The sequence below is a fragment of the Pan troglodytes genome, chromosome 19, assembly GCF_028858775.2.
Source record: "Pan troglodytes isolate AG18354 chromosome 19, NHGRI_mPanTro3-v2.0_pri, whole genome shotgun sequence".
Taxonomy (NCBI): Eukaryota; Metazoa; Chordata; class Mammalia; order Primates; family Hominidae; genus Pan; species Pan troglodytes.
In genome coordinates, this window is record NC_072417.2 from 26267079 (window position 1) to 26293439 (window position 26361).

Sequence of the window (26361 nt, forward strand, 5' to 3'; positions counted from 1 at the left end):
ACCTCAAGTGATCCGCCTGCCTTGGTCTCCCAAAGTGCTGAGATTACAGGCATAAGCCACTGTGCCCTGCCCCATTACGTTGTTATGGTTGGCAGCTATATCTGAAGTGTATGTAAGATTTTCTCTTTGGATTCATTTTACCATTTCTTACCCAGGTGACCTTGGGCTGGTTACTGAACCTCTCTAAGCCTCATTTTTTTTTTTTTTTTTTTTGCTATAACACAAGGAATGCTTCTCCTTTGTGAGGTTAAAATGAAGCAATGGGCTGGATGCAGTGGCTCACGCCTGTAATCCCAGCACTTTGGGAGGCCGAGGCAGGCGGATCATGAGGTCAGGAGATTGAGACCATCCTGGCTAAAACGGTGAAACCTCATCTCTACTAAAATTACAAAAAATTAGCTGGGCATGGTGGCAAGCGCCTGTAGTCCCAGCTACTTGGGAGGCTGAGGCAGGAGAATGGCATGAACCTGGGAGGCGGAGCTTGCAGTGAGCTGAGATCGTACCACCGCACTCCAGCCTGGGCGACAGAGCGAGACTCCGTCTCAAAAAAAAAAAAAAAGAAGCAATGGACTGGGTCTCACGCCTGTAATCCCAGCACTTGGGGAGGCCGAGGTGGGAGAACTGCTTGAGCACAAGAGTTTAAGACCAGCCTGGACAGCATAGCAAGACCCTGTCTACAAAAAAATTTTAAAATTAGCCAGGCGTGGCGGTGCGTGCCTTGTTGCCCCAGCTACTGGGAGGCATAGCTGGGCGGATCGCTTGAGCCTAGCTAGGAGTTTGAGGCTGAAATGAGCTCTGGTCTCACCAGTGTACTCCAGCCTGGGCAACAGAGAGACTCTGGTCCCCCTCCAGAAATGAAGCAATGGATATAAACTGCTTAGGCTATTTCCTAGCCCAGCAAATGCTCAGGGAAGGATAGAAATAGAGCTGATAGTGCTGATGCCAAGTGGTATCATGGGTCCTCCTGTTTTCTATGTCCAAAATGATCTAATGAAAGGGCTTTTGCACTTCTTTCTTGGGAAAACTTTGTCTGAGAGTTGTTACTTGGCTGCCAGAGTTTACGACATTCCTGGGGCGCTTTGGTTCTGAGAGTACACACAGCAGGGCAGTCCTGGAAAAATCTGTGGTGGTCACCAGGGCCCTGCTTCCCTCTTCCCCATCTCTGCCCAGGAGCTTGGTTTGATCCGCAAACCTGCCTCGTTCATGACCAGCATCTGCGATGAGCGAGGACAGGAGCTCATCTACGCGGGCATGCCCATCACTGAAGTCTTCAAGGAAGAGATGGGCATTGGCGGGGTCCTCGGCCTCCTCTGGTTCCAGAAAAGGTGAGCATGGAGGGCAGAAGATGACAGGGCCCTGCAGCTCAGAGTTAATGATTTTCCCCCAACAAAGGGGTGGGAGTGGACAGGCCTGGGGAGTGTGTCCAAGGTCAATCTTTGGGGCCACAGGTCAATTGAACGGCCAGAGGAAGGACACATAAGCTATTCCTAAGTCTTCCAAGGACAGAAAGTCCAGTCACATGAGCCACCGCACCTGGCCAAATGCAGATCTCTTGACAGCCAGATAGAGGTTAGGCAGGAGAGAACTGGAAAGATGTGGTGGCCTAAGGAGTGTGGGCCTGGTGGAGCTGCTGAACAGATAGAAAGTACCTTATGGGCTAGGCGCGGTGGTTCACGCCTGTCATCCCAGCACTTTGGGAGGCCGAGGTGAGTGGATCACCTGAGGTCAGGAATTCAAGACCAGCCTGGCCAACATGGTGAAACCCCATCTCTACTAAAAATACAAAAAGTTAGCCAGGCATAGTGGTGCACGCCTGTAATCCCAGCTAATCAGGAGGCTGAGGCAGGAGAATCACTTGAACCCGGGAGGTGGAGTTTGCAGTGAGCCAAGATCACACCATTGCACTCCAGCCTGAGCAACAAGAGCAAAAATACTCCGTCTCAAAAAAAAAAAAAGAAAGTACCTTGTGTTCACTTTGCAAATTTGTTTCTCCCATCAGCTTGAATGTTAGAAAAAATTGGTTTTCTCTGCAACTCCCAATCTTAGCCCTCCCGTGGGACTGACGGCTGGGCAGGGGAGCCAGTGAGTATGTGATTCACAGAGCCCTGGGCTTAATGTGATGCTGGGCAGAAGGCCAGGTCAATGTCTTTGGTTGTGTCATGCCCTCACCTGCAGAGAGATGGGTCTTGGTCCTGCTTTGGACCCTTCCTGGGAAAAGTTCACGGGTTATAACACCTGAGCAGGTCTCTCTCTGTCTGCTCCTGCCTCCCACCTCTCCATACTTTGTTCCTGATTCTTAGTTGGGAGGTTGAATACTACAGGAATGAGGCATGGGGCCTCTCACACTGTGAAGGGACAGGGTTCTCACCTCCTGTCTGTCTGGCACATGGAGCATAGCCACAAATACAGGTCAAATCCTGGTGCAGGCAACTCATGCTGAAAATCACTGATCAAAGAATAGATTCAAAACTCTGGTTTCAAACTCTATTTTACAAACAGTATTTGGGGCCGGGCGCGGTGGCTCATGCCTGTATGTAATCCCAGCACTTTGGGAGGCCGAGGTGGGCAGATCACTTGAGGCCAGGAGTTCGAGATAGCCTGGCCAATATAGCAAAATCTCGTCTCTACTAAAAATACAAAAATTAGCCTGGCGTGGTGGTGCGTACCTGTAGTCCCAGCTACTTGGGAGGTTGAGGCAGGCAAATTGCTTGAACCTAGGAGGTGGAGGTTGCAGTGAGCCAAGATCGCACTACTGCACTCCAACCTAGGCGGCAGAATGAGACTCTGTCTAAAGAAAAGAATCAGGAGGTTTTGCCTTAGAGTTGTGTGGTAGTATTAGACTTGGATTGGTAGTTACCCTTCTTGGATTTGAATGACTTGTTTAGGGAGATGGGGGAAAGTACGAGCATGGCCTTGTCAACCATCTCCTGGCCTTTGTTCCCCCCACTCCAGGTTGCCTAAGTACTCTTGCCAGTTCATTGAGATGTGTCTGATGGTGACAGCTGATCATGGGCCAGCCGTCTCTGGAGCCCACAACACCATCATTTGTGCGCGAGCTGGGAAAGACCTGGTCTCCAGCCTCACCTCAGGGCTGCTCACCATCGTAAGTACTGTCATCATGGGAGGTGAACAGTGGGGACACTGGGCCCTGGCCTCATGCTGCTTTGCCACAGCAGGGCCCTAGAAGGAGCCCCTGAGTGTAAAACCCAGTGCTCAGGGCCGTTCGGGACACACTGGGTTGGTTTGCCCAGCTGAAGGAAACTCTTAAAGCTCAAGGCAACATGCACTTGTTTCTCCTCCAGGGGGATCGGTTTGGGGGTGCCTTGGATGCAGCAGCCAAGATGTTCAGTAAAGCCTTTGACAGTGGCATTATCCCCATGGAGTTTGTGAACAAGATGAAGAAGGAAGGGAAGCTGATCATGGGCATTGGTCACCGAGTGAAGTCGGTGAGTTGTTACTCTCCTAAAAAAGTGGGATGGAGGCCAGGCGCGGTGGCCCATGCCTGTAATCCCAGCACTTTGGGAGGCCAAGGCAGGTGGATCACTTGAGGTCGGGAGTTGGAGACCAGCCTGACCAACATGGAGAAACCCCGTCTCTACTAAAAATACAAAAAAATTAGCCAGGCGTGGTGGTGCATGCCTGTAATCCCAGCTACTCAGAAGGCTGAGGTAGGAGAATTGCTTGAACCTGGGAAGTGGAGGTTGTGGTGAGCCGAGATTGTGCCATGGCACTCCAGCCTGGGCAACAAGAGTGAAACTCCATCTCAAAAAAAAAAAAAAAAAAAAGTGGGATGGATCTACTGGGTGGGTGGTGATAGTGGGGGCATTAATTTATTTGGGAGAATACCTAAGCTTTCAATTCCAACATACAAAGCTTTGGATGTGTTGACAGATGCCAAATACAAAGCAGCTATTTTTTCCATGTTATAATACAGATTGCCTTTAACAGTTTTTCTGTCGTTCGCTTGCAGTATGGAAATAGCAGTTGAAATGAGATGGAAAACTTGGTAACTTTGGTTTCCCAAATGAATCTTATGGGTAAAAGGGCCAAGGTCAGGTTGAGGGGACATATTGGTCACCTTCGGCTAGATAATACCTCATTCCGCAGTAACAGACAACTCCAAAAATCTCAGTGGATTACCATAGCAAAGGTTTATGTCTCATTCACACTACATCCACTGAGGGTTTGCTGTGCCTGTTCTCTGCCATCTGTGCCGAAGGAACAGCCGCCGTCTGGGATGTGCTGGCCTCACGTCAGCAGGATAACAGCAATGGCAGGACCACGTGCAGGCTCTTAAAGCCTTACATGATTCACCTTCACTCACATTTCATTGGCCACCGCAAGTCAAGTGGTTATTTGTGACATCACTGGGGCAGGAAGAGTGATAATATCAAGGCATATCTGATTGGGAGAGACCAGTGGGAAAGGACAGTAAATATTTGAAACAGTTTATATAGTCTCACACAGGGCCGGTCATTTCTATGTCCTTATATTGTGCTGTGGTTAGAAACCGAAGAGCAAGAGATGAGGTCACTGGCAGCTGCTCAGGGCCTTATGGGGACAACTCCTTAGTAGATCCCTTTACCCTGGGCTCCTTGGCTCTGTAGCTCCAGCAACCTCATTTATTTGGTCACTCCACTGGCCTAGGTGGGGAGTATTAACACGAAGGTCATGCATGTGATTCAGGACACCACCTTCTAGGCAGCCAAACACTTGGCCATCTCAGGTGATACCCAGAGGTTGCTTGATGAGCAAGGACCAGCTCAGAACCAAGCAGGGAAGGTGGGTGGCTCTGAGGGACATTCCATCCAGGACTTGCTGGACTTTGCTCAGCCAGCCCCAGCTCCTGAGCATATAACAACATGCCTATGTACAGCACAGAGCCTCTTTCTAAGATAATGCTAGACTTGCACTCCACACTCACTCATTCACTCTTTGAGCTCCCCGCTTTCTAGAGGATGTACTGACCCAGCTATCTCTTTTGCTGAGGGCTGAAGTTGTTTTGGTATTCGATTTGGTATGTCCCTAGATCATCTTCCTCCCCCACTGACAGGTGGTTAATTTCATTCACAGCAGGTCTAGAGTTTTTCCTAAAATTTTGGGAATACTTTGCCTCCCCACACTCAACACGTGTTTGTTTAGTGTTGAACTTTGTCACAGCTTGAGTAGGCACAGAGCTGGCGGGGGCATGGCTGGAGGCTGGAACCTAAGACTCTTGAGTTGGAGAGTGGTTAACTTTCAGACCTCTGCTGCTCAACACTGTAGGACCTGGCCAGTTCCCTGAACATCTCAGGGCTCAGTTTCTTCCTTGCAACTTAAAAGTGAGAACCTGCCAAGGTTGTTTTGTGTCCCAACTGAGATGTGAGAGGACTTCAAAAGCCAGCCTCATGGCATTAGCACAATTGGTGCCACATGGAATGGTACACGTGGGCCAGGTTCCTGAATCGCCGCTGGGATATGTCCAGTTCTACCTACCTGTAACACAAGTATGAACAAACACATCCCAGCAGTGTGTGAGTGTTCCTCTGTACCGTTGGGTTCATTTCTAGATAAACAACCCAGACATGCGAGTGCAGATCCTCAAAGATTACGTCAGGCAGCACTTCCCTGCCACTCCTCTGCTCGATTATGCACTGGAAGTAGAGAAGATTACCACCTCGAAGGTAACAAAGAAAAAACTTCCTAATTCCCTAATATTACGTTGGACAAGTTTATTGGAGGAAATAGGAGCCACGTTACATTTTGATTATGCAGCTAAAAGCAAACCTAGTTTTCTGGAAATGTTATTTTTGTTTCATAACTAAATTTAACAGACATGCACTAAATGTCAACTAGGTGTTGGGTACTTTGCTAGATGCTGGGAATTGAACTGAGTCAGACACAGTGTCAACCAGTGGGGCTGGTAGAAGGTTTTAAAATGATGGTCACAATTCGTAGTAATAGTAGTGACAGTGGAAAATTATGAAGAAAAAATGAGAAATAATGATAAATGCTTTGAATTTTTTTGCCTTCCCAGAAGCCAAATCTTATCCTGAATGTAGATGGTCTCATCGGAGTCGCATTTGTAGACATGCTTAGAAACTGTGGGTCCTTTACTCGGTGAGCATTGCAGCTGTTTTCTTCTTCATTACGTTTGTTGATTTTTGTTGTTTCCTCCGAACTATAAAAGTAATGCATACTCAGAATATTTGAAAAATAAGGAGAGGTATAAAGAAGAAAACAAAAATTGCCTGTAATGCTACCACCCAGAGCACCCCTTTTCTTCTCATTCTTGGGCAGTAGTAGTACTGTCTGTGGGGAGGAGGGCAGTCACGTGAGCCTTTTAAAACTACAAGTTGATTGTGTGTTGCAGGGAGGAAGCTGATGAATATATTGACATTGGAGCCCTCAATGGCATCTTTGTGCTGGGAAGGAGTATGGGCTTCATTGGTGAGTCCGTTCGTTGTTGTTTTAAGTGTTTTTTTTTAAACCCCACGGTTCAGCTACACCACTTACCCATGGGGTTGAGTTTCTTTTTTTTTTTTTTTCTTTTTTAATTTTCTTTTTGTGGTTCAGTTTCTACAGAAGAAATGTCATATCCTCTTAATCATTGTTCTTAATCTTTCCTTTCTTACTTTAACCTTTCCCCTTATCTTTATCATTGTTCCTTTGTTCTTAGAAATGATTGCTAGCCCAGGAAATTTTTTTTTTTTTTTTTTTTGAGACTGAGTCTTGCTCTGTCACCGGGCTGGAGTGCAGTGGCGCGGTCTCAGCTCACTGCAACCTCCGCCTCCCGGGTTCAAGCGATTCTCCTGCCTCAGCCTCCCAAGCAGCTGGGACTACAGGCGCATGCCACCACGCCTGGCTAATTTTTTGTATTTTTAGTAGAGACGGGGTTTCACCATGTTAGCCAGGATGGTCTCGATCTCCCAACCTCGTGATCTGCCCACCTCGGCCTCCCAAAGTGCTGGGATTACAGGCGTGAGCCACCGTGCCCGGCCTATTTTTATTATTTATTTTATTTTTTCCCTTTAAAATTTTGTTTTAATTTAAAGGAAAATAGAATCAGATCCAACAGCTCCCTTGTACAAAGTCCGCCTCATCTACCTATACAGTGGATTTGGACTAAACTTCCCACTGCTTTGTGTCTACTTTTTTTGTGTGTTAGAAAGATTTCCCTTCCTTAGCCTCTTCCTCTCACCAGGCTTATGAAGCTCTAATAAAAAAGATGTGTTTGCTTCATTTTAGGACACTATCTTGATCAGAAGAGGCTGAAGCAGGGGCTGTATCGTCATCCGTGGGATGATATTTCATATGTTCTTCCGGAACACATGAGCATGTAACAGAGCCAGGAACCCTACTGCAGTAAACTGAAGACAAGAACTCCTCCCCCAGGAAAAAGTGTACAGACAGCTGGCAGTGGAGCCTGCTTTATTTAGCAGGGGCCTGGAATGTAAACAGCCACTGGGGTACAGGCACCGAAGACCAACATCCACAGGCTAACACCCCTTCAGTCCACACAAAGAAGCTTCATATTTTTTTTTATAAGCATAGAAATAAAAACCAAGCCAATATTTGTGACTTTGCTCTGCTACCTGCTGTATTTATTATATGGAAGCATCTAAGTACTGTCAGGATGGGGTCTTCCTCATTGTAGGGCGTTAGGATGTTGCTTTCTTTTTCCATTAGTTAAACATTTTTTTCTCCTTTGGAGGAAGGGAATGAAACATTTATGGCCTCAAGATACTATACATTTAAAGCACCCCAATGTCTCTTTTTTTTTTTTACTTCCCTTTCTTCTTCCTTATATAACATGAAGAACATTGTATTAATCTGATTTTTAAAGATCTTTTTGTATGTTATGTGTTAAGGGCTTGTTTGGTATCCCACTGAAATGTTCTGTGTTGCAGACCAGAGTCTGTTTATGTCAGGGGGATGGGGCCATTGCATCCTTAGCCATTGTCACAAAATATGTGGAGTAGTAACTTAATATGTAAAGTTGTAACATACATACATTTAAAATGGAAATGCAGAAAGCTGTGAAATGTCTTGTGTGTTATGTTCTCTGTATTTATGCAGCTGATTTGTCTGTCTGTAACTGAAGTGTGGGTCCAAGGACTCCTAACTACTTTGCATCTGTAATCCACAAAGATTCTGGGCAGCTGCCACCTCAGTCTCTTCTCTGTATTATCATAGTCTGGTTTAAATAAACTATATAGTAACAATGAAGGCATACTGCTGGCTCCTGGCATCCATATCCTTTGATCTGTATTCCTTTGTAACTGTACTTTTTTCCAGACAGGGTATCACTCTGCCGCCCCAGGGCTGGAGTACAGTGGCACCATCACAGCTCACTGCAGCCTCCATCTCCTGGGCTCAAGCAGTCCTCCCACTCCAGCCTCCCAAGTAGCTGGGACTACAGGAGCATACCACCACTCCAGGCTAACTTTTGTATTTTTTGTGGAGATAAGGTTTTGCTGTATTTCCCAGGCTGGTCTGGAACTCATGGACTCAAGCAATCCATCCTCCTTGGCGTCCCAAAGTGCTGTTACAGGCGTGAGCCACTGTGCCTGGCCTGGCCTGAACTGTACTAATAGTTTCAGTATATATGGTTTTAAAAATGCTCATCTACGGTCAGGCGTGGTGGCTCATGCCTGTAATCCCAGCACTTTGGGAGGCCGAGGCGGGTGGATCACGAGGTCAGCAGATGGAGACCATCCTGGCTAACACGGTGAAACCCCGTCTCTATTAAAAATACAAAAACTTAGCCAGGCATGGTGGCGGGCGCCTGTAGTCTCAGCTACTCTGGAGGCTGAGGCAGGAGAATGGCGTGAACCCGGGAGGCGGGGGTTGCAGTGAGCCGAGACCGGGCCACTGCACTCCAGCCTGGGCGACAGAGCGAGACTCCGTCTCAAAAAAAAAAAAATTAGCCTGGAGTGGTGGCGGGCGCCTGTAGTCCCAGCTACTCGGGAGGCTGAGGCACAAGAATCGCTTGAACCCGGGTGGCGGAGGTTGCAATAAGCGAAGAGCGCGCCACTGCGCTCCAGCCTGGGCAACAGAGCGAGACTCCGTCTCAAAAAAAAAACAACAACAAAAAACCCAAAACAAAAACAAAAACAAACAAAAAAAAACGGATAACGAGTAACTCATTCATCCCTCATCCACTTAGCTGGGGCTAGATCTTATAAAAATCCTGTATTGCCACTCAAGGCTTTAACAACAGGTAATGGTCTAAGGTGGCTTTACTCGACAAAATGACTGCAGAGAGCATGCTACCCACTAAGGAAAGGAAGCGAGCCATCCTCGCACCGACGCCCTGGGGCGAAGTCTTCTGGACTGGGCGACTGTTACTGACGGACCTCACCAAGGCAGGCAGAGCTGCTGGAGGCGAGGCGGCGCATGTGCGGCCGGCGGGCGACCTGGCCCCGCCCCGCGCGCACTATTTAATCCCAGAATCCCTCTGTGTCGCACCAACGGCCGCATCGTTCCGAGGCTGTGGAGGCCGGGCGCAGCGGCGTCAAGATGGCGGCTGCGGCAGTGGCGGCGGCGGCGGCGGCGGCCGCGGCTGCATCTCTTCAGGTACTGGAGATGGAGAGCATGGAGACGGCCGCCGCCGGCTCGGCAGGACTGGCCGCCGAGGTCCGAGGCAGCGGCACGGTGGACTTCGGGCCTGGGCCGGGGATCTCTGCAATGGAGGCGAGCGGGGGCGATCCGGGCCCAGAAGCCGAGGATTTCGAGTGCAGCTCTCACTGCTCAGAGCTGTCCTGGCGGCAGAACGAGCAGCGGCGCCAGGGCCTCTTCTGCGACATTACCCTGTGCTTCGGCGGGGCTGGAGGCCGCGAGTTCCGGGCCCACCGCTCGGTACTGGCTGCCGCCACCGAGTACTTCACGCCCCTGCTCTCGGGCCAGTTTTCCGAGTCCCGCTCGGGACGGGTGGAGATGCGCAAGTGGAGCTCCGAGCCGGGGCCCGAACCCGACACAGTGGAAGCCGTAATCGAGTACATGTACACCGGGCGCATCCGCGTCAGCACGGGCAGCGTGCACGAGGTGCTGGAGTTGGCCGACAGGTAGGCGAGGGAGGCGGGAGCGCGGAGGGCGGCGGGCGCGGAGAGGGGGAGATGCTCGCCGGCGGAGGGGAGGGCAGTGCCTGCCACGGCAGCTCGCGAGTCCTGAGTGAACGCATCGGTTTCACACTCGCTGAGCGCCTGCTTGGGGGCAGCCACCGCGGTGGGCGAGGAGGATGCACCATCAGGTCCGGCGAGGGCGCCCCGCGCCCAAGGAGCTCAGATACTAGGTGATGGGACAAAAGTGATGAAAAGGAAAGTCAGTATGTGGTAACTGTTGTGCTGACGTTCAAAAGGAATGAAAGGCTAGGGATTGAATAAAGATCTTTCTGAAGAGGTGAAGTTTAGATCGACCTCTGAATGTCAAAAAATAACTGACCGTGCGAAGATGGGGAATGAATATTCCAGACAGCGCAAACGCCCTCAGGCAGGATCCAGTTTGGCTTAGAGAAGAGAATTAAAATACAGTCCAGTGAGGCTGGATCTAGTGGATGAAGGGGAGAAGGATGCGTGAGATGCGTTGGAATAAGGAGTTTGGATTTCACTAAGTGTGATAGGAAGCTGGGTAAAGAAATAGCTGATTTAAATATTTTAGTATTATTTTGCCACTGTGTTAAACGGATTGTAGGGAGCAGGAATGCTCCAGAGACTGGTTAGAAGGCAGGTAATACCGTTTATAGAGATGGAGAGGCGTTTGTTTTGGCAATTATCATCTTACAGATACATTAACAAAAATGCCTATTGAGCGCCTATTACGCATCAGCTCAGATGCGGGATTCTAAGGTGCTAGGGTTTCAGCAGTGATCAAAACAGACAAAAGTCCTTTTCCTTATCGCACTTAGGTTGGTAGATGGACGGTAAATAAGTAAAATGTATAACCTGTTGGATGATTGTCATCACTGATGAAAAATAAAGCATGGGGGGAGTACATAGAAACTGCTGGGGGAGAGGAAGTGTTTTCCAAATTGGGTGGATAGAGAATGCCCTATGAAGAAGACGTTTTGCTAAGAACCGAAGGAGGTAAGGTAGACTGTGTCAGGTAGGGGACACAGGTACAGAGGCTCTGAGGTGGAGCTTGTATGTTAGAGAACAGCGGGGGGCCAGTGTGGCTGTATCAAAGGGATGCAGGATGAGAGGAACAGGAGAAGCCCCAGGATGGTAATGGGCATGGATCCAGATCCCGTAGGGCCTTGATGGCCTGTGGAAGGACATGAGCTTTTACTCTGATTGAAATGGGAAGGTTTGGGGCAGAGGAATGATGCAGTCTGATTTGATGAATAGTGCTGTGTTGAAAAAAGGATGTGGCGGCCAGGCGCGGTGGCCCACGCCTGTAATCTCAGCACTTTGAGAGGCCGAGGTGCGTGGACGCTTGAGGTCAGGAGTTCGAGACCAGCCTGGCCAACATGGTGAAACCCCTGTCTCTACTAAACGTACAAAAATTAGCCGGGCGTGGTGGCGTGCCTGTAATCCCAGCTGTTGGGGAGGCTGAGACACAAGAATCGCTTGAGCCTGGGAGGCGGGAGGCTGAGGTTGCAGTAAGCTGAGATTGCGCCGCTGTACTCCAGCCTGGCGGACAGAGCAAGACTCTGTCTCAAAAAAAAAAAAAAAAAAAAGAACAAAGGATGTGGCATTGGGGAGGAGGGGGCACCAAGGGCAGACGCAGAGAGACTAGTGTAGGAGGTTGTGGCAGTGGTGGTGGAGGCTTCGATTGAGGAGGGAGAAGTAAAGGTGATGAGAACTGCTCTGGTTCCAGATATATTTTGAAAATGGATGAGATGAATTTGCTGATGGATTTGACGTGGGGTATAAGGGAAAAGACTGCTACCTTTTTGACCCAAGCAATGGGAAGGATGGAATTATTACGATGTGGAAGATTGCAGAAGAGCAGGTTTGGGAGTAAGATCAGGAGTTTTTGGATTTGGTTAAGGAGATCCCTGGGAAGTGCATGGGAGCTAGAGATACAGATTGGGGAAAATTACCGTATAAATGGTAACTAAAGCCTTGGGGCTGGATGGTATTACTTAAGGAGTATACATAGAAAAGGGGCAGCGGGGAGAGAGTAGGCAAGACTGAGCCCTGGGGTTCTCTAGAATGTAAAATAGCCGGCTGGGCGAAGTGGCTCACGCCTGTAATCTCAGCACTTTGAGAGGCCGAGGCAGATGGATCACTTGACCAGCCTGGCCAACATGATGAAACCCCATCTCCACTAAAAATACAAAAATTAGGCCGGGCGCGGTGGCTCACGCCAGTAATCCTAGCACTTTGGGAGGCCGAGGTGGGCAGATCACGAGGTCAGGAGATCAAGACTATCCTAGCTAACATGATGAAACCCTGTCTCTACTAAAAATACAAAAAAAAAAAAAAAAAAAAAAAAAAAATTAGCCAGGCATGGTGGCGGGTGCCTGTAGTCCCAGGTACTCAGGAGGCTGAGGCAGGAGAATGGCGTGAACCCAGGAGGCAGAGGTTGCAGTGAGCTGAGATCGTGCCACTGCACTCCAGCCTAGGCAACAGAGTGAGACTCCATCTCAAAAAAAAAAAAAAAAAATACAAAAATACAAAAACTAGCAGGGCGTGGTGGCAGGTGCCTGTAATCCCAACTACTCAGGAGGCTGAGGCAGGAGAATTGCTTGAACCCGGGAGGTGGAGATTGCAGTGAGCTGAGATTGTGCCACTGCACCCCAGCCTGGGCAACAGAGTGAGAGACTGGATCTCAAAAAAAAAAAGAATCTTAAAGAGGAGACTGATCTCATGGAAACGTAGAAAAGAAGGATATCAAGGAGGGAGTAGCCAGTCGTGTCAACTCTGTCAACCCATTAGTGATGGTTGCAGGTCAGAGATGCCATTGACAAGAGCTGTTAAGCCTTGCTTTATAAAGAGGATCAGAAACGTGTAAATGTTTTGGGGGACAATCCCACCAAGGTAAAAGATACTAGAGCATGTCTGTGTGCTGCTGAAAATGATTCAGTAGAAGATGAGTAATTGGTGTTACAGGAACAGGGGAATAATTGCAGGAGTAAAGTCCTTGCAACCAAGAAGGGAACTGTCGGGATGGAAGAGGGGTGATCCCTTTCCTCCCCCTCATAAAGGGGTCACAGCTGACATTCTTTTTTTTTTTTTTGAGACAAGAGTCTCGCTCTGTTTCCCAGGCTGGAGTGCAATGTCGCAATCTCGGCTCACTGCAACCTCTGCCTGCCGGGTTCAAGCGATTTTCCTGCCTCAGCCTCACAAGTAGCTGAGATTACAGGCATCTGCCAGCACGCCCGGCTAATTTTTGTATTTTTAGTAGAGATGGGGTTTCACTGTATCGGCCAGGCTGGTCTCGAACTCCTGACCCGCCTTGGCCTCCCAAAGTGCTGGATTACAGGCGTGAGCCACCGCACCTGGCCACAGCTGACATTCTTATAATAAAAGACAGATTATATAGGACAGAGAAAAGCATAGCAGATTATTACAGGCACATTTGTGCTCGAGAGTCATACAAAATTTGAAAACTCTAAGGGTGACTGAAGTTTTTATACCATCCTGTGGTTATAGAAAGGAATAGGGGCTTGGAATGCATCAAGACAGGTTATGGGAGAGCCAGGAGAGGAAAGCTTGGCAAGCACAGGCTGTCCTGTTATGCAGGTGAAACCTCACGGGCAGCAGCTGTCAGAAAAAATGGGTGTAGCCTGTGGGAAAAGTTTCTGTCAGATCTTTAAAGTGTCAGACCTTAGCCTCCTTAGTTTTTCCTGTGAGTGCGTCTTTCCTCGATCTGAGTAAGGGGAGGCCTCAGAGAAAGCCTGTTTGCATCCCTGTTTTCCTTGCTGTTTACCTCATTAATGTAGATTTTCTCTACAGATGCAAATCGCCCCCACAAAAGACAGCTCTTCAAAGCTATTCCTGTGGTTTTGGCCCCTCTGAATATGTCAAATGAGTATATTTTGGGGTGAAATATTCTGGTTATTCTTCAGTGTAGAATCCATATTAAAATTGGAACGGTTGGACTGCAAAGTATAGGGTACAACTGCTGGTGGATTGGGTGGTGGGAAGATGAAGTTCCTGCTTGATTGTCTCTGTTTTCTCAAGAGGCTGGGTCATCAATGAGAAGGTGGAGTGGGATGGGCATAGCTCTGAGGGAGAGAGGTTTGTTGCATGAAAATGGGTGGAAAAGGGTCATTGCACTCACTCAAAGCTAGGTTTGATTCTGTCATATCATCTTGAGTTTGTCAGATTTGCTCCTGCTCTATTGGGGAGTTAGAGGAGAGGAGACGATACTCCGGGCATTTTACTAAAAACTCTTAACTTCTTCTCTCCATCTGTCAGCAGCTAAGCCAATGGCTTTTGTCAGGCACTGTTCAAAGTGCCCTGCAACCATCACATTTAATCTTCCCATCAGCTCTGAGGCAGGACCCGCCCCCACCCCCCCCAAAACCCCTAAGTACATATGTCTGTTGATGATCATGCCTGCCTCACTGGGCATTTGTAAGGATCAGAAATATAATAATAGGATGTGCACAATGCCCCTCACATGACAGATGCCAAGTGTATGACAGCTATTTTCATAGAGCATTGCTTCCAGACACTTAAGGGAATTTGTCTCCAAATTACCTGGAGTGCCTGCTAAAACTAGGAGCCCAGGGCAGCCTGGGAATCAGGTGACACTGGCACCCAGACATGTCTGGGAGCCACTATATCCCATACCACTCTACTTTGTCTTTGCTTTATCTCTAAAATGATACGTTCTCTTAAAAGGGTGAAGGGAGCCTGCCTTATTGATTTTCATATCATAGTTAAGAGAGTTACTAAGCACAGTCACTAATAACAAACGGTTACTGAATTGGGAGAGGCCTGAATTGATGAAGTGATTCTTAATCTTGTTTAAGGTTCTTCTCGGTTCTGGGGACTTAGTCTTTTTAAAGCAGTGGTCTCAAATTGGCTATCCTCAGGCTGATTGCTGCCAGATTTATGAATTTGTCTGAAACGATTGTGGTTTTTTTAAATTAAACTTTAAATGGATTTAGGTGAGCAGACAATATCTAGTCAGCTACATGCCAGATCACTTTCTTTTGTTTTTTAACCTACACATGCTTTGTACTATGTCGCCCAGGATGGAGTGCAGTGGCGTGATCTCAGCTCACTGCAACCTCTGACCCCAGGTTCAGGCAATTCTTATGCCTCAGGCTCCTGAGTAGCTGGGATAACAGATGCACGCCACCACGCCCAGCTAATTTTTGTTGTTGTTGTTTTGTTTTTTGTTTTTTTGAGATAGCATCTCATTCTGTCGCTGGAGTGCAGTGGCATGATCTCGGCTTACTGCAACCTCCACCTCCCGGGTTCAAGCGATTCTCCTGCCTCAGCCTCCTGAGTAGCTAGGATTATAGGTACCTGCCACCACGCCCAGCTAATTTTTTGTATTTTTAGTAGAGACGGGGTTTCATCATGTTGGCCAGGCTGGTCTCGAACTCCTGACCTCAGGTGATCCACCCACCTCAGCCTCCCAAAGTGTTGGGATTATAGGCCTGAGCCACTGCACCCGGCCTGAACCACTGCACCCAACCCTACACATTTTTTTGTTGTGTTTTTGTTTTGTTTTCTGCTGCTTCAGATGTTTGAGTTTGCTTTGCATCCCTGCTTTGATGAGAACCCAGTTCAGGACAAATCTCAGTACCCCATCCCCTCTGGCTGCCCAAAGAAAAAGCTCTGGTGACAAGATTAAAACCTCTGACACAGGGAGTATATATTCAGGGCAACTTGAATCTATGATCCTGGAGAAAAATTTAAAAATGAAATAAAACCTCTAGCAGAAAGCCTAAATCTGAGTAAGGGGGGCGTTCCTTCTGATATCTGACTGAGCAGACCCCCAAAGAAGTTCCTGCCTGGCTGTTACTTTATACCATAAAGTCCCTTCACTTAGACCCTGTTTCATTTAAGAGGAGGCTGGTGGGCTGGGCATGGTGGCTCACACCTGTAATCTCAGCACTAAAGTGGGCAGATTGCTTGAGCTCAGGAGTTTAAGACCAGTCTGGCCAACATGGCAAAACCTTGTCTCTACAAAAAAATACAAAAAAAAAAAATTATCTGGGTGGCCAGGCACAGTGGCTCACGCCTGTAATCCCAGCACTTTGGGTGGCCGAGGTGGGTGGATCACCTGAGGTCAAGAGTTCGAGACCAGCCTGGCCAACATGATGAAACCCCGTCTCTACTAAAAATACAAAAATTTAGCTGGGTGTGGTGGCAGGTGCCTATAATCCTAGCTGCTCGGGAGGCTGAGGCAGGAGAATCGCTTGAACCCAGGAGGCAGAGGTTGCAGTGAGCCAAGATTGTGCCATTGCACTCCAGCCTGGGCAATAAGAGCGAAACTCCATCTCAGGGGGAGAAAAACAACAACAACAACAACAAAACAACAAAATATATATATATATACCTGGGTTTGGTGGCATGTTCCTGTAGTCCCAGCAACTTGGGAAGTTAAGGTGGGGGAATCACTTGAGCCCTAGAGGTCGAGGCTGCAGTGAGCCATGATTGCATCACTGCACTCCAGCCTGGGTAACGGTGAGAATCTGATCTGTCTCAAAAAAAAAAAAAAGAGGCTGGTGACTAGCAAGGAATTAGGAAAGGATGGCAAAGACAAGTTTGGATAGGGATTTGCCTTTGCCAAGGACAAATTAAAGTGAAAATAAAGCGTGTGGCCGGGCGTGGTGGCTCACGCCTGTAACCCCAGCACTTTGGGAGGGCGAGGCAAGTGGGTCACCTGAGGTCAGGAGTTTGAGACCAGCCTGGCTAACATAGTGAAACCCTGTTTCTACTAAAAATACAAGAAATTAGCCAGATGTGGTGGCGCGCGCCTGTAATCCCAGCTACTTGGGAGGCTGAGGCAGGAGAATCGCTTGAACCCAGGAGGCAGAGGTTGCAGTGAGCAGAGATCGCGCCAGTGTACTCCAGCTTGGGCAGCAAGAGTGAAACACCGTCTCTAAACAAAAAAGAAGAAAAACCTCCAGCCAGACACAGTAGCATGTGCCTGTAGTCCCTGCTACTCTGGAAGCCGAGGCAGAAGGATTGCTTGAGCCCAGGAGTTTGGGGCTGTAGCGCACTGTGATCACACCTGTGAATAGCCACTGCAGCATAGCAAAACCCTGTCTCTTAAAATAAAAACTCCATTTTGTGTTTTTATATATGTATATGTGTGTATATATGTATGTATTTCACATATATGATAGGTAATTATATAAACTAATATAAATAATACTTTATATTTTATATATAAATAAGATTTTTATATATGCTTTTTTTTTTTTTCTTGAGACAGAGTCTTGCTGTGTTGCCTAGGCTGGAGTACAGTGGTGCGATCCTGGCTCACTGCAACCGCTGCCTCCTGGGTTCAAGCCATTCTCCTGCCTCAGCCTCTGGAGTAGCTGGGATTACAGGTGCCCGCCACCATGCCCAGCTAATTTTTTTGTATTTTTAGTAGAGACAAGGTTTCACCATGTTGGCCAGGCTGCTTTCGAACTCCTGACCTCATGGTCCACCCGCCTTGGCCTCCCAAAGTGCTGGGATTACAGGCGTGAGCCACTGCGCCCGGCCTGTATACGCTTTTTTTTAAAGAGACAGTCTTGCTATGTTGCCCAGGCTGGAGTGCAGTGGCTATTCACAGGCACGATTATAGCTTACTGCAGCCTTGAACTCCTGACCTCAGCCAATCCTCTTGCCTAAGCCCCCTGAGTAGTTGAGACTACAGGCATGCATCTCCCTGCCCAGCTCTATATGTGCTTTTTATTTTTATTTCTTTTGAGACGGAATCTCACTCTGTCACCCAACCTGGAGTGCAGTGGCGCAATCTCAGCTCCCTATAACCTCTGCCTCCCAGATTCAAGTGATTCTCCTGCCTCAGCCTCCCGAGTAGCTGGGATTACAGGTGCCCACCACCATGCCCAGCTAATTTTTGTATTTTTATTAGAGACAAGGTTTCACCATGTTGTTGGCCAGCCTGGTCTCAAACTCCTGACTTCAAGTGATCTGCCTGCCTCAGCCTCCCAAAGTGCTGGGATTACAGGTGTGAGCCACTGCGCCCAGCCATGTGCCTTTTTTTAAAGAGACTTGGTTTTGCCATGTTTCCCAGGCTGGTCTTGAACTCCTGGCTCAAGCGACCCTCAGCTTCCCAAAGTGCTGGGATTATAGGTGTGAGCCCCCATGCCCAGCCTATATGTGCTTTTAAACATACTTTGCCAGCACAATATTTTCTAATTTGGTGGTGTTTTTTGTTGTTGTTGTTGTTGTTGTTGTTGCTGTTGTTTTCAGATTTTGTGTGTAAAGTGAGATTAATCTAACTATTTCAATAGGTATAATTTAGATGCTCTCGAAATGTGACCATAGGCTGGGTGTGGTGGCTCACACCTGTAATCCCAAACACTTTGGGAAGCAGAGGCAGGAGGATTGCTTAAAGCAAGGAGTTCAAGACCAGTGTAGACAATATAGTGAGACCCCATCTCTACAAAAAAATAATAATTTTTTTAAATGTAGGCCATGGCCAGGCACAGTGGCCCACGCCTGTAATCTCAGCACTTTGAGAGGCTGAGGTGGGTGGATGCTTGAGGTCAGGAGTTCGAGACCAGCCTGGCCAACATGGTGAAACCCCATCTCCACTAAAAATACAAAAATTAGCTGGGTGTGGTGGCACACGCCTGTAATCCCAGCTAGTCGGGAGGCTGAGGAAGGAGAATTGCATGAGCCTGGGAGAAGGGTGTCGCCGTGAGCCAAGATTGTGCCACTGCACACCAGCCTGGCCGATAAAGTGAGACTCTGTTTTTTTGGAGTTTTTTTTTGTTTTTTTTTTTTTTTTTGGGGGATAGTGTAGGCCGGGCATGGCAGCTCACACCTGTAATCCCAGCACTTCGGGAGGCCGAGGGAGGCGGATAACTTTGAGGTCAAGAGTTCGAGACCAGCCTGGCCAATATGGTGAACCCTGTCTCTACTAAAAGTACAAAAATTAGCTGGGTGTGGTGGCACACGCCTGTAATCCCAGCTACTCGGGAGGCTGAGGCAGGAGAATTGCATGAGCCTGGGAGACGGAGGTTGCCATGAGCCAAGATTGTGCCACTGCACACCAGCCTGGCCGATAAAGTGAGACTCTGTCTCAAAAAAAAAAAAAAAAAAAAAATGTAGGCTGGGCACGGCAGCTCACGCCTGTAATCCCAGCACTTTGGGAGGCCAAGGCGGGCGGATCACTTTGAGGTCAGGAGTTTGAGACCAGCCTGGCCAATATGGTGAAACCCTGTCTCTACTAAAAATACAAAAATTAGCTGGACATGGTAGTATGCCCCAACTACTCAGGAAGCTGAGGCAGGAGAATCGCTGGAACCCAGGAGGTAGAGGTTGCAGTGAGCCGAGATCACGCCACTGCACTCCAGCCTGGGTGGCAGAGTGAGACCCTGTCTCAAAAAAAAGAAAAAAGTAACCACATAAAATATGCACATTTGAAAAATTAATCTTTTCTCTTTTTCTTGATTTTAGGTTCCTACTCATTCGTTTAAAAGAATTTTGTGGAGAATTTCTCAAGAAAAAACTTCATCTCTCAAATTGTGTGGCAATTCATAGCTTAGCACACATGTACACCCTGAGCCAACTTGCTCTGAAGGCTGCTGATATGATACGGAGAAATTTCCACAAAGTGATTCAGGATGAAGAATTTTATACGTTACCTTTCCATCTCATTAGAGACTGGCTTTCAGATTTGGAAATTACAGTTGATTCCGAAGAGGTTCTCTTTGAAACCGTTTTGAAATGGGTTCAGAGAAATGCTGAAGAGAGAGAGAGATACTTTGAAGAACTTTTTAAATTGCTCAGGTTGTCCCAGATGAAACCTACCTACCTTACTCGACATGTCAAACCAGAGAGGCTGGTAGCCAATAATGAAGTTTGTGTCAAGTTGGTCGCTGACGCAGTGGAGAGACATGCTCTGAGAGCTGAGAATATACAATCTGGCACATGCCAGCACCCCACTTCTCATGTGTCACTATTGCCTCGTTATGGGCAAAACATGGATGTGATCATGGTTATTGGAGGTGTGTCAGAAGGAGGGGACTATTTAAGTGAATGTGTGGGATATTTTGTTGATGAGGACAGATGGGTAAATCTGCCACATATTCATAATCACCTCGATGGACATGCTGTTGCAGTAACAGAATCCTACGTGTATGTTGCTGGATCAATGGAGCCAGGGTTTGCTAAAACTGTAGAAAGGTATAACCCAAATTTGAATACATGGGAACATGTTTGTAGTCTGATGACAAGAAAGCATTCTTTTGGACTAACAGAAGTCAAAGGGAAGCTCTATAGCATTGGAGGACATGGCAACTTTAGTCCTGGTTTTAAAGATGTGACTGTTTATAATCCTGAGCTTGATAAATGGCACAACTTGGAATCGGCACCAAAGATTCTTCGAGATGTCAAAGCACTAGCCATTGAAGACCGGTTTGTATACATTGCCGCCCGCACTCCTGTAGACCGGGACACTGAGGATGGATTAAAGGCTGTAATTACTTGCTATGATACAGAGACTCGACAGTGGCAAGATGTGGAATCTTTGCCGCTTATTGACAATTACTGCTTTTTCCAAATGTCTGTGGTCAATTCAAACTTTTATCAGACAGCATCATGTTGTCCCAAGAGTTATTGTTTAGAAAACGAAGAGGCAGTAAGAAAAATTGCCAGCCAAGTGTCTGATGAGATCCTTGAAAGCTTGCCTCCAGAAGTCCTAAGCATCGAAGGAGCAGCCATTTGCTATTACAAAGATGATGTCTTCATTATAGGAGGCTGGAAAAACAGTGATGATATTGATAAACAGTATCGGAAAGAAGCCTACCGATATTGTGCGGAGAGGAAGAGGTGGATGCTTCTTCCTCCTATGCCACAACCTCGTTGTAGAGCCACTGCTTGTCACGTGAGGATCCCATACCGGTACTTGCATGGCACACAGAGATACCCTATGCCTCAAAACCTGATGTGGCAGAAGGACCGCATCAGACAGATGCAAGAGATACATCGTCACGCCCTGAACATGAGGCGAGTGCCAAGCTCTCAGATTGAATGCTAGGTTCTCTCAAGCGTGCCGATTAAAACTGTTACACCCGTTTCGTGAAGCTGAAGATACCCAGGCTGTTATTTGAAAAAGTATGTCGATAACTTATTTTCTACATGAACTGATTATTACCCCATATAAAGGAAATAGAGTTAAAAACTAAAGAATGGGAGACTCAGTTCAATACATGGTCATTTTGTTAGCTTGCAATTTTTGTCTTTGGTTTGTTTGTTTGTGCTAGCTAAATAAGATCTTATTAAGGACAAGTGGAAAAATCAGGTGTAGTTGCTTAGCTGTTTTCCTGCCAACGAGTTATAACTCCTTTGTCTTGAGGACTTGTGTTTTGAACATGCTTTAAGCACCAATTTTATTTGCACATTTACTTTGATATTCTTTTTCATTTTTTATTAAATGATTGGTTTTGGCAAGATCTGACTTCTGCATTGAGCCCTCATCTGCAGGAGGCATGTGCAATAGTGAGACTGAAATTTGAATGAAAACACTCAATATTTCAGCAAGATAATTTGAGAATGTTTGCATTGATATTTTCTTATGTTTATCTAGAAATGCCAGTTTCCTTCCTAGAAGATGTGACTGATGAGAAATTTTTTACTGGCTCGTGCATTTTTTGAATATTTTTCATTAGCAGCTGTTTATAGACTTTAAGCCTTCAATCTGAGGTGATGGTAGTTGGCAAAAGTATAGATCTTTAGCTAATTGACTAAATACAGAGCAAGTTACATGTGTGAACTTTGTTTCTCTAAGAAGAAAAGTATTAGTGTAGACTGGGAAATCAAAGGCATTTAAAATTTTTTCAACATTTTTTTCAGGAGTTGCAGGATTATTTGAGGATATGTTAATGAGTGTAAATAATGCCTATGACAATCGACACTCAATGCCTTCCATTTTAATTTTTGCTCTAATGCATATTATATAGAATCTTCATTATTCCTTTTCTCTCTTTTTTTTTTTTTGCTCATGTTGCCCAGGCTGGAGGGCAGTGGTGCAATCTCGGCTCACTGCAACCTCTGCCTGCCAGGTTCGAGTGATTCTCTTGCCTCAGCATCCCGAGTAGCTGGGATTACAGGTACCCACCATCACGCCTGGCTAATTTTTGTGCTTTTAGTAGAGACAGGGTTTCACCATGTTGACCAGGCTGGTCTTGAACTCCTGACCTCAGGTGATCCGCCTGCCTCAGCCTCCCAAAGTGCTGGGATTACAGGCATGAGCCACCGTGCCCAGTCCATTATTCTTTTCTACAAGAAACTGTTTTTTTCCAAAATGGGAAGGAAGTCATAATTTAGAGAAATGTTGCTAAAGAGAAGCCTTATTATTTCTGATTGTTATATTTTATCCAGTTGCCCCACACTTTCAAACTTTGCCTGAGCCTAGGATACCAAATTTGGGTACATAATTTTGGCTTTTAAAGGTTTATGGGCTGGGCACGGTGGCTCATGACTGTAATCCCAACACTTTGGAGGAGGCTGAGGTGGGCAGATTTTGAGCCCAAGAGTTCAAGACCAGCCTGGGAAACATAGCAAGATCCTGTCTCTACAAAAAGTACAAAAATTAGCTGAGTGTGGTAGCTGGCACGTGCCTGTAGTCCTTCCTACTTGAAGCCAAGGTGGGAGGATCACCAGAGCCTGGGAAGGTTGAGGCTGAAATGAGCTGTGATCATGCCACTCTACCTTGGGTGACAGAGAGACGGTGTCTCAAATAAAAATTAAAAAGATCACTGAAGCTATCTTTTATTTAGTTTTATACGTTATTCGAATTCTCTTATGTCTCCTGAGCTTTATAAAAGTTAGCACTCAAATTGACTTTTTTTTTTTTTTGGGCCAGGGGATGGGGTCCCACTTTGTCACCCAGGTTGGAGTACAGTGGTACGATCTCGGCTCACTACAACCTCCACCTCCTGGATGCAAGCCATCCTGCCACCTCAGCCTACTGAGTAGCTGGGACTACGGGCACGCGCCACCACGCCCAGCTAATTTTTTTTTTGTATTTTTGGTAGAGATGGGGTTTCTCCATGTTGCCAAGGCTGGTCTCCAACTCCTGGGCTCAGGAGATCCACCCGTATCAGCCTCCCAGGGTGCTAGGATTAGGTGTGAGCCACCACGCCCGGCCTCAAAATAATTTTTTTTTTTTTTTTTTTTTTTTTGAAACAGTCACGCTTTGTCGCCCTGGCTGGAGTGCAGTTGCGCAGTCTCAGCTCACTGCAACCTCCACCTCCCGGGTTCATGTGATTCTCCTGCCTCAGCCTTCTGAGTAGCTGGGATTGCAGGTGTGTACCACCACGCCCGGCTAATTTTTGTATTTTTAATAGAGATGGGGTTTCACCATGTTGGTTAGGCTGGTCTCGAACTCCTGACCTCGTGATCCGCCCACCTCAGCCTCCCAAAGCGCTGGGATTACAGGCATGAGCCACCATGCCCAGCCCTCAAATTTACTCTTAATGCTCAGTTAATATAAAGGATTCCTAACAGTTTACAATGTGGTTTTCTTGTTTTTGTTGTTGTTTTGGTTTTTTAAGATGTGAGGTCTCACCTTATTGGCCAGGCTGGTCTCAAGCTCCTTTCCTCAAGCAATCCTCCCACCTTGGCCTCCCAAAGAGCCACCTGTCCAATGATTTATCCTGTTTCTTAAGGACTGTCTTTACCTTCTTAGACATTTTGTCATACCATTCTAGAAGTCAAATTCCAAGTGCAGTGATTTTTTTTTTCCCTAGTCCATTATAGTTAATCTTCTTGTTAGTGATCAAATACCAAAAGAGAAAAGCACAACCAGAAATTGTGGCTATTTGCTGCAAGACTAGTAGTTGTAGGTCTTGGGCTCTATACTAAGAACTTGAAATTTTTAAATTAGTATCCCTGCCTAGGTGAAAAGTTTTTAATAAATGTGTTGAAAATCAACTTTAAATCCGTTTAATTTAGACTGGAGTGGGCGTGAGAAACTGCAAGTCTATTTCTACATATAAGGATATATTATTATATTGTCCCATCCCACCACTACCTTTTTCTCAATTTCTATTTCTTTGTAGTTATTTTAGTAAAAGCCATTTGGATTCTGAGAAGCACTAATTCTTAGCTGTGATAGGTCTATGCAAGTAAGACAGAATCATTAAATGAAGCTCACTAAATGAAGTTCTCATTTCTCTCCAACAGACTGTGCTAGCAAACTTCGTTTTCTTGATTGTATTTAAATAATTTAGTATCTCACTACGATAATAGTTTTTAACTGGAAGGGCGTGATGTGTTTTTTGTTTTTTGTTCTCAGAGTTGTCTTCTGAGATAATCCTTACCAAGTCATTTGTGGGGTTGTGTTTTTTTCACATCATGTGACAGAAATTATAACTCATAAGATTTAGGCATAATCTGGTTTTAAAACCTTGATTGAAACTGTTGTTTTTTAACTTAGCAGGCAGCCTAGGCCATGGCTGAAAAGAAGGGGTAAGTCCTTCATTGCATGGTGATGTGTGCAGGTTTTCCTGATTTTCTAATTTTTATATTTGAATTCACATGTGTAATTTCACATCAATAACTTGTGTTTCTGAAATATCCTAACTAACTTGTTAATAAGGAAAGAAACCAGATTTGCTTAAATCTGTTCAAGGCTGACATTCTGAAATTCTAAACTGGAAATAACTTCCCAGAGTATTTGGAGAAAGGTTCTAAGTACAAGGATCAGGCCTAAAATAGCTCCTTGGGAAAGAAATTTCCTTTTTGATGAGAAAATTTAAAATATTGTTTTTGGTAATGTAAGCAGTTAAAAACATGACTTTAGAAAGACAGCTTAATGCGTATTCAAGCAAACCTTTGTTTTGTTGCTTTTGCTTTTGTTTGTAGAAGAGAGAGGAAGTTATTATACCAAAAAGTAATAGGATATGTAACTTTGAGTGAGGCTACTTATATCTTAGAATGGGTATCCTTGAACTATATCTACCCCACCATGGCTTAAAAAAATCAGTGGTATATATTGAGAATGTCAGTCATGAGCTTAGTGTTTAAGTAACACATCCCACTTACAGTTGTTTGCATGATTAGTCTTGTGTATCATGATGTTCAACTTTGCTTTTGCTGTGCCAGTTCAAAAATATCTTTTTTGCTAAAAACTCTTAAAATTCATGACATAAGTTTTGTTTTGATCACCCGGTTTTATATAGTATTTCTAGGACCAAAAAATTTAAATATACCTTTTTAATATAAAACAGAAGTTTGAAGCTGGAAAGATAGTGTTTATGGAAGATTTGTGTGCTTTTGTGTTTTTTAAACCTGTCAGGCTGCTGGTAAGGCAGTTTCTAGGGCTCACTTTTCCTCCTTACCTCTTGACTAGTGTAGCATGTGGTATGTTTAAAATATTTCATTTTCTGCTTCGTAATTCTAAGGTCAACACTATACTGTATGTAGACAGGAGAGCTGATTTGTATATTTTAGTTATTTGGTCTAATCAAGCATAACTAAAGGGACTTCTTTTTTGATACTTTTCTCAAATTAAGTTTAAATATAGTATACGGGCCACATTTCATGTCTTTGAAAGTGTTGTACATTACTGTAAACCAAGTACTCTGTCTACACCAGAGGGTGCTTTAACTGCAAAATATTTGAGAAACAATTCAGTCTCTCAAACATTTTGGCACAGTTCATCACTCCAGTTTGTTACTTTCTTGAGAATAGTCCATTTTTTGTTTTTGTTATTATACCGTATGTTCTGGTCATTGGAAACAGAACAGCTCATAGTTGAGTGATGTAATATAATAACAGTAATATAACCTAGTAGTCATTTTGCTTCAAGTAATTTAATTAGATAGCAAAATCACTGCGGTTTGTTTATTACACTTGTAGGGCTTTTTGTCTTACTCAGTGACCATCACTACGAATGTCTTACATTGAAGCACAGACTGCAGAGCACTTCTTAACTTAGTCCTCCTGCATAATGCACTCGTGAAAAGTAGTGCTTGCTAGGTGTTTGAAGATTTTATGATCCGTGTGCTTGGGCTCGTTGAGTTATTTGTAAAATAAACATTTAGTTTGAGTTGATGCAGTAAGTTTTTTGGACTAGTAGTATCCAGGTCCCTACTCTACTGAAAATATAATCTTCACTATCTCCCCTTAAGTCAGAGGAGATGTAGTATTTAGAACACCTTGAGACATGACATTGTAAAATAGCTTGTTTTATGTTCCTGAAGGTATCTTGTTCTCTGTTAAAGCTACTAATTGTCTCAGTGTAAGTTTTAAATAAACATATTTCTTTAAAGCTGGTTTGTAC

General features: G+C 45.8%; 2 protein-coding genes across 13 annotated transcripts in view; both read left to right on the top strand.

Moving 5' to 3' along the window:
• ACLY (ATP citrate lyase) overlaps window positions 1-8212 on the top strand; it is a 62106-nt gene extending 53894 nt beyond the window's left edge. For all 12 annotated transcript variants that reach the window (XM_063798578.1, XM_054670885.2, XM_024350306.3 and 9 more), the window contains 7 exons: window positions 1171-1325; window positions 2953-3103; window positions 3303-3446; window positions 5550-5663; window positions 6017-6099; window positions 6353-6429; window positions 7228-8212. In XM_063798578.1, coding sequence (XP_063654648.1) covers window positions 1171-1325; window positions 2953-3103; window positions 3303-3446; window positions 5550-5663; window positions 6017-6099; window positions 6353-6429; window positions 7228-7322 — 819 coding nt within the window. In that variant the 3' untranslated portion in view covers window positions 7323-8212. The remainder of the gene's footprint in view (window positions 1-1170; window positions 1326-2952; window positions 3104-3302; window positions 3447-5549; window positions 5664-6016; window positions 6100-6352; window positions 6430-7227) is intronic.
• A 10-nt stretch (window positions 8213-8222) lies between these two features.
• KLHL11 (kelch like family member 11) lies at window positions 8223-26349 on the top strand. Its single transcript, XM_016931798.4, has 2 exons — window positions 8223-10046; window positions 19530-26349. The coding sequence occupies exons 1-2, from the start codon at window positions 9502-9504 to the stop codon at window positions 21109-21111; spliced, it is 2127 nt and encodes a 708-aa protein (XP_016787287.1). The 5' UTR covers window positions 8223-9501; the 3' UTR covers window positions 21112-26349.
• The last annotated feature ends 12 nt before the right edge of the window (window positions 26350-26361 follow it).

What these genes read in the sequence shown, in the direction of transcription:
- KLHL11 (XM_016931798.4), top strand. Translation starts at nt 9,502, where the DNA reads ATGGCGGCTGCGGCAGTGGCGGCGGCGGCGGCGGCGGCCGCGGCTGCA. An exon ending in GTGCTGGAGTTGGCCGACAG is followed by an intron (nt 10,047 to 19,529) that starts GTAGGCGAGGGA and finishes TCTTGATTTTAG; the next exon opens with GTTCCTACTCATTCGTTTAA.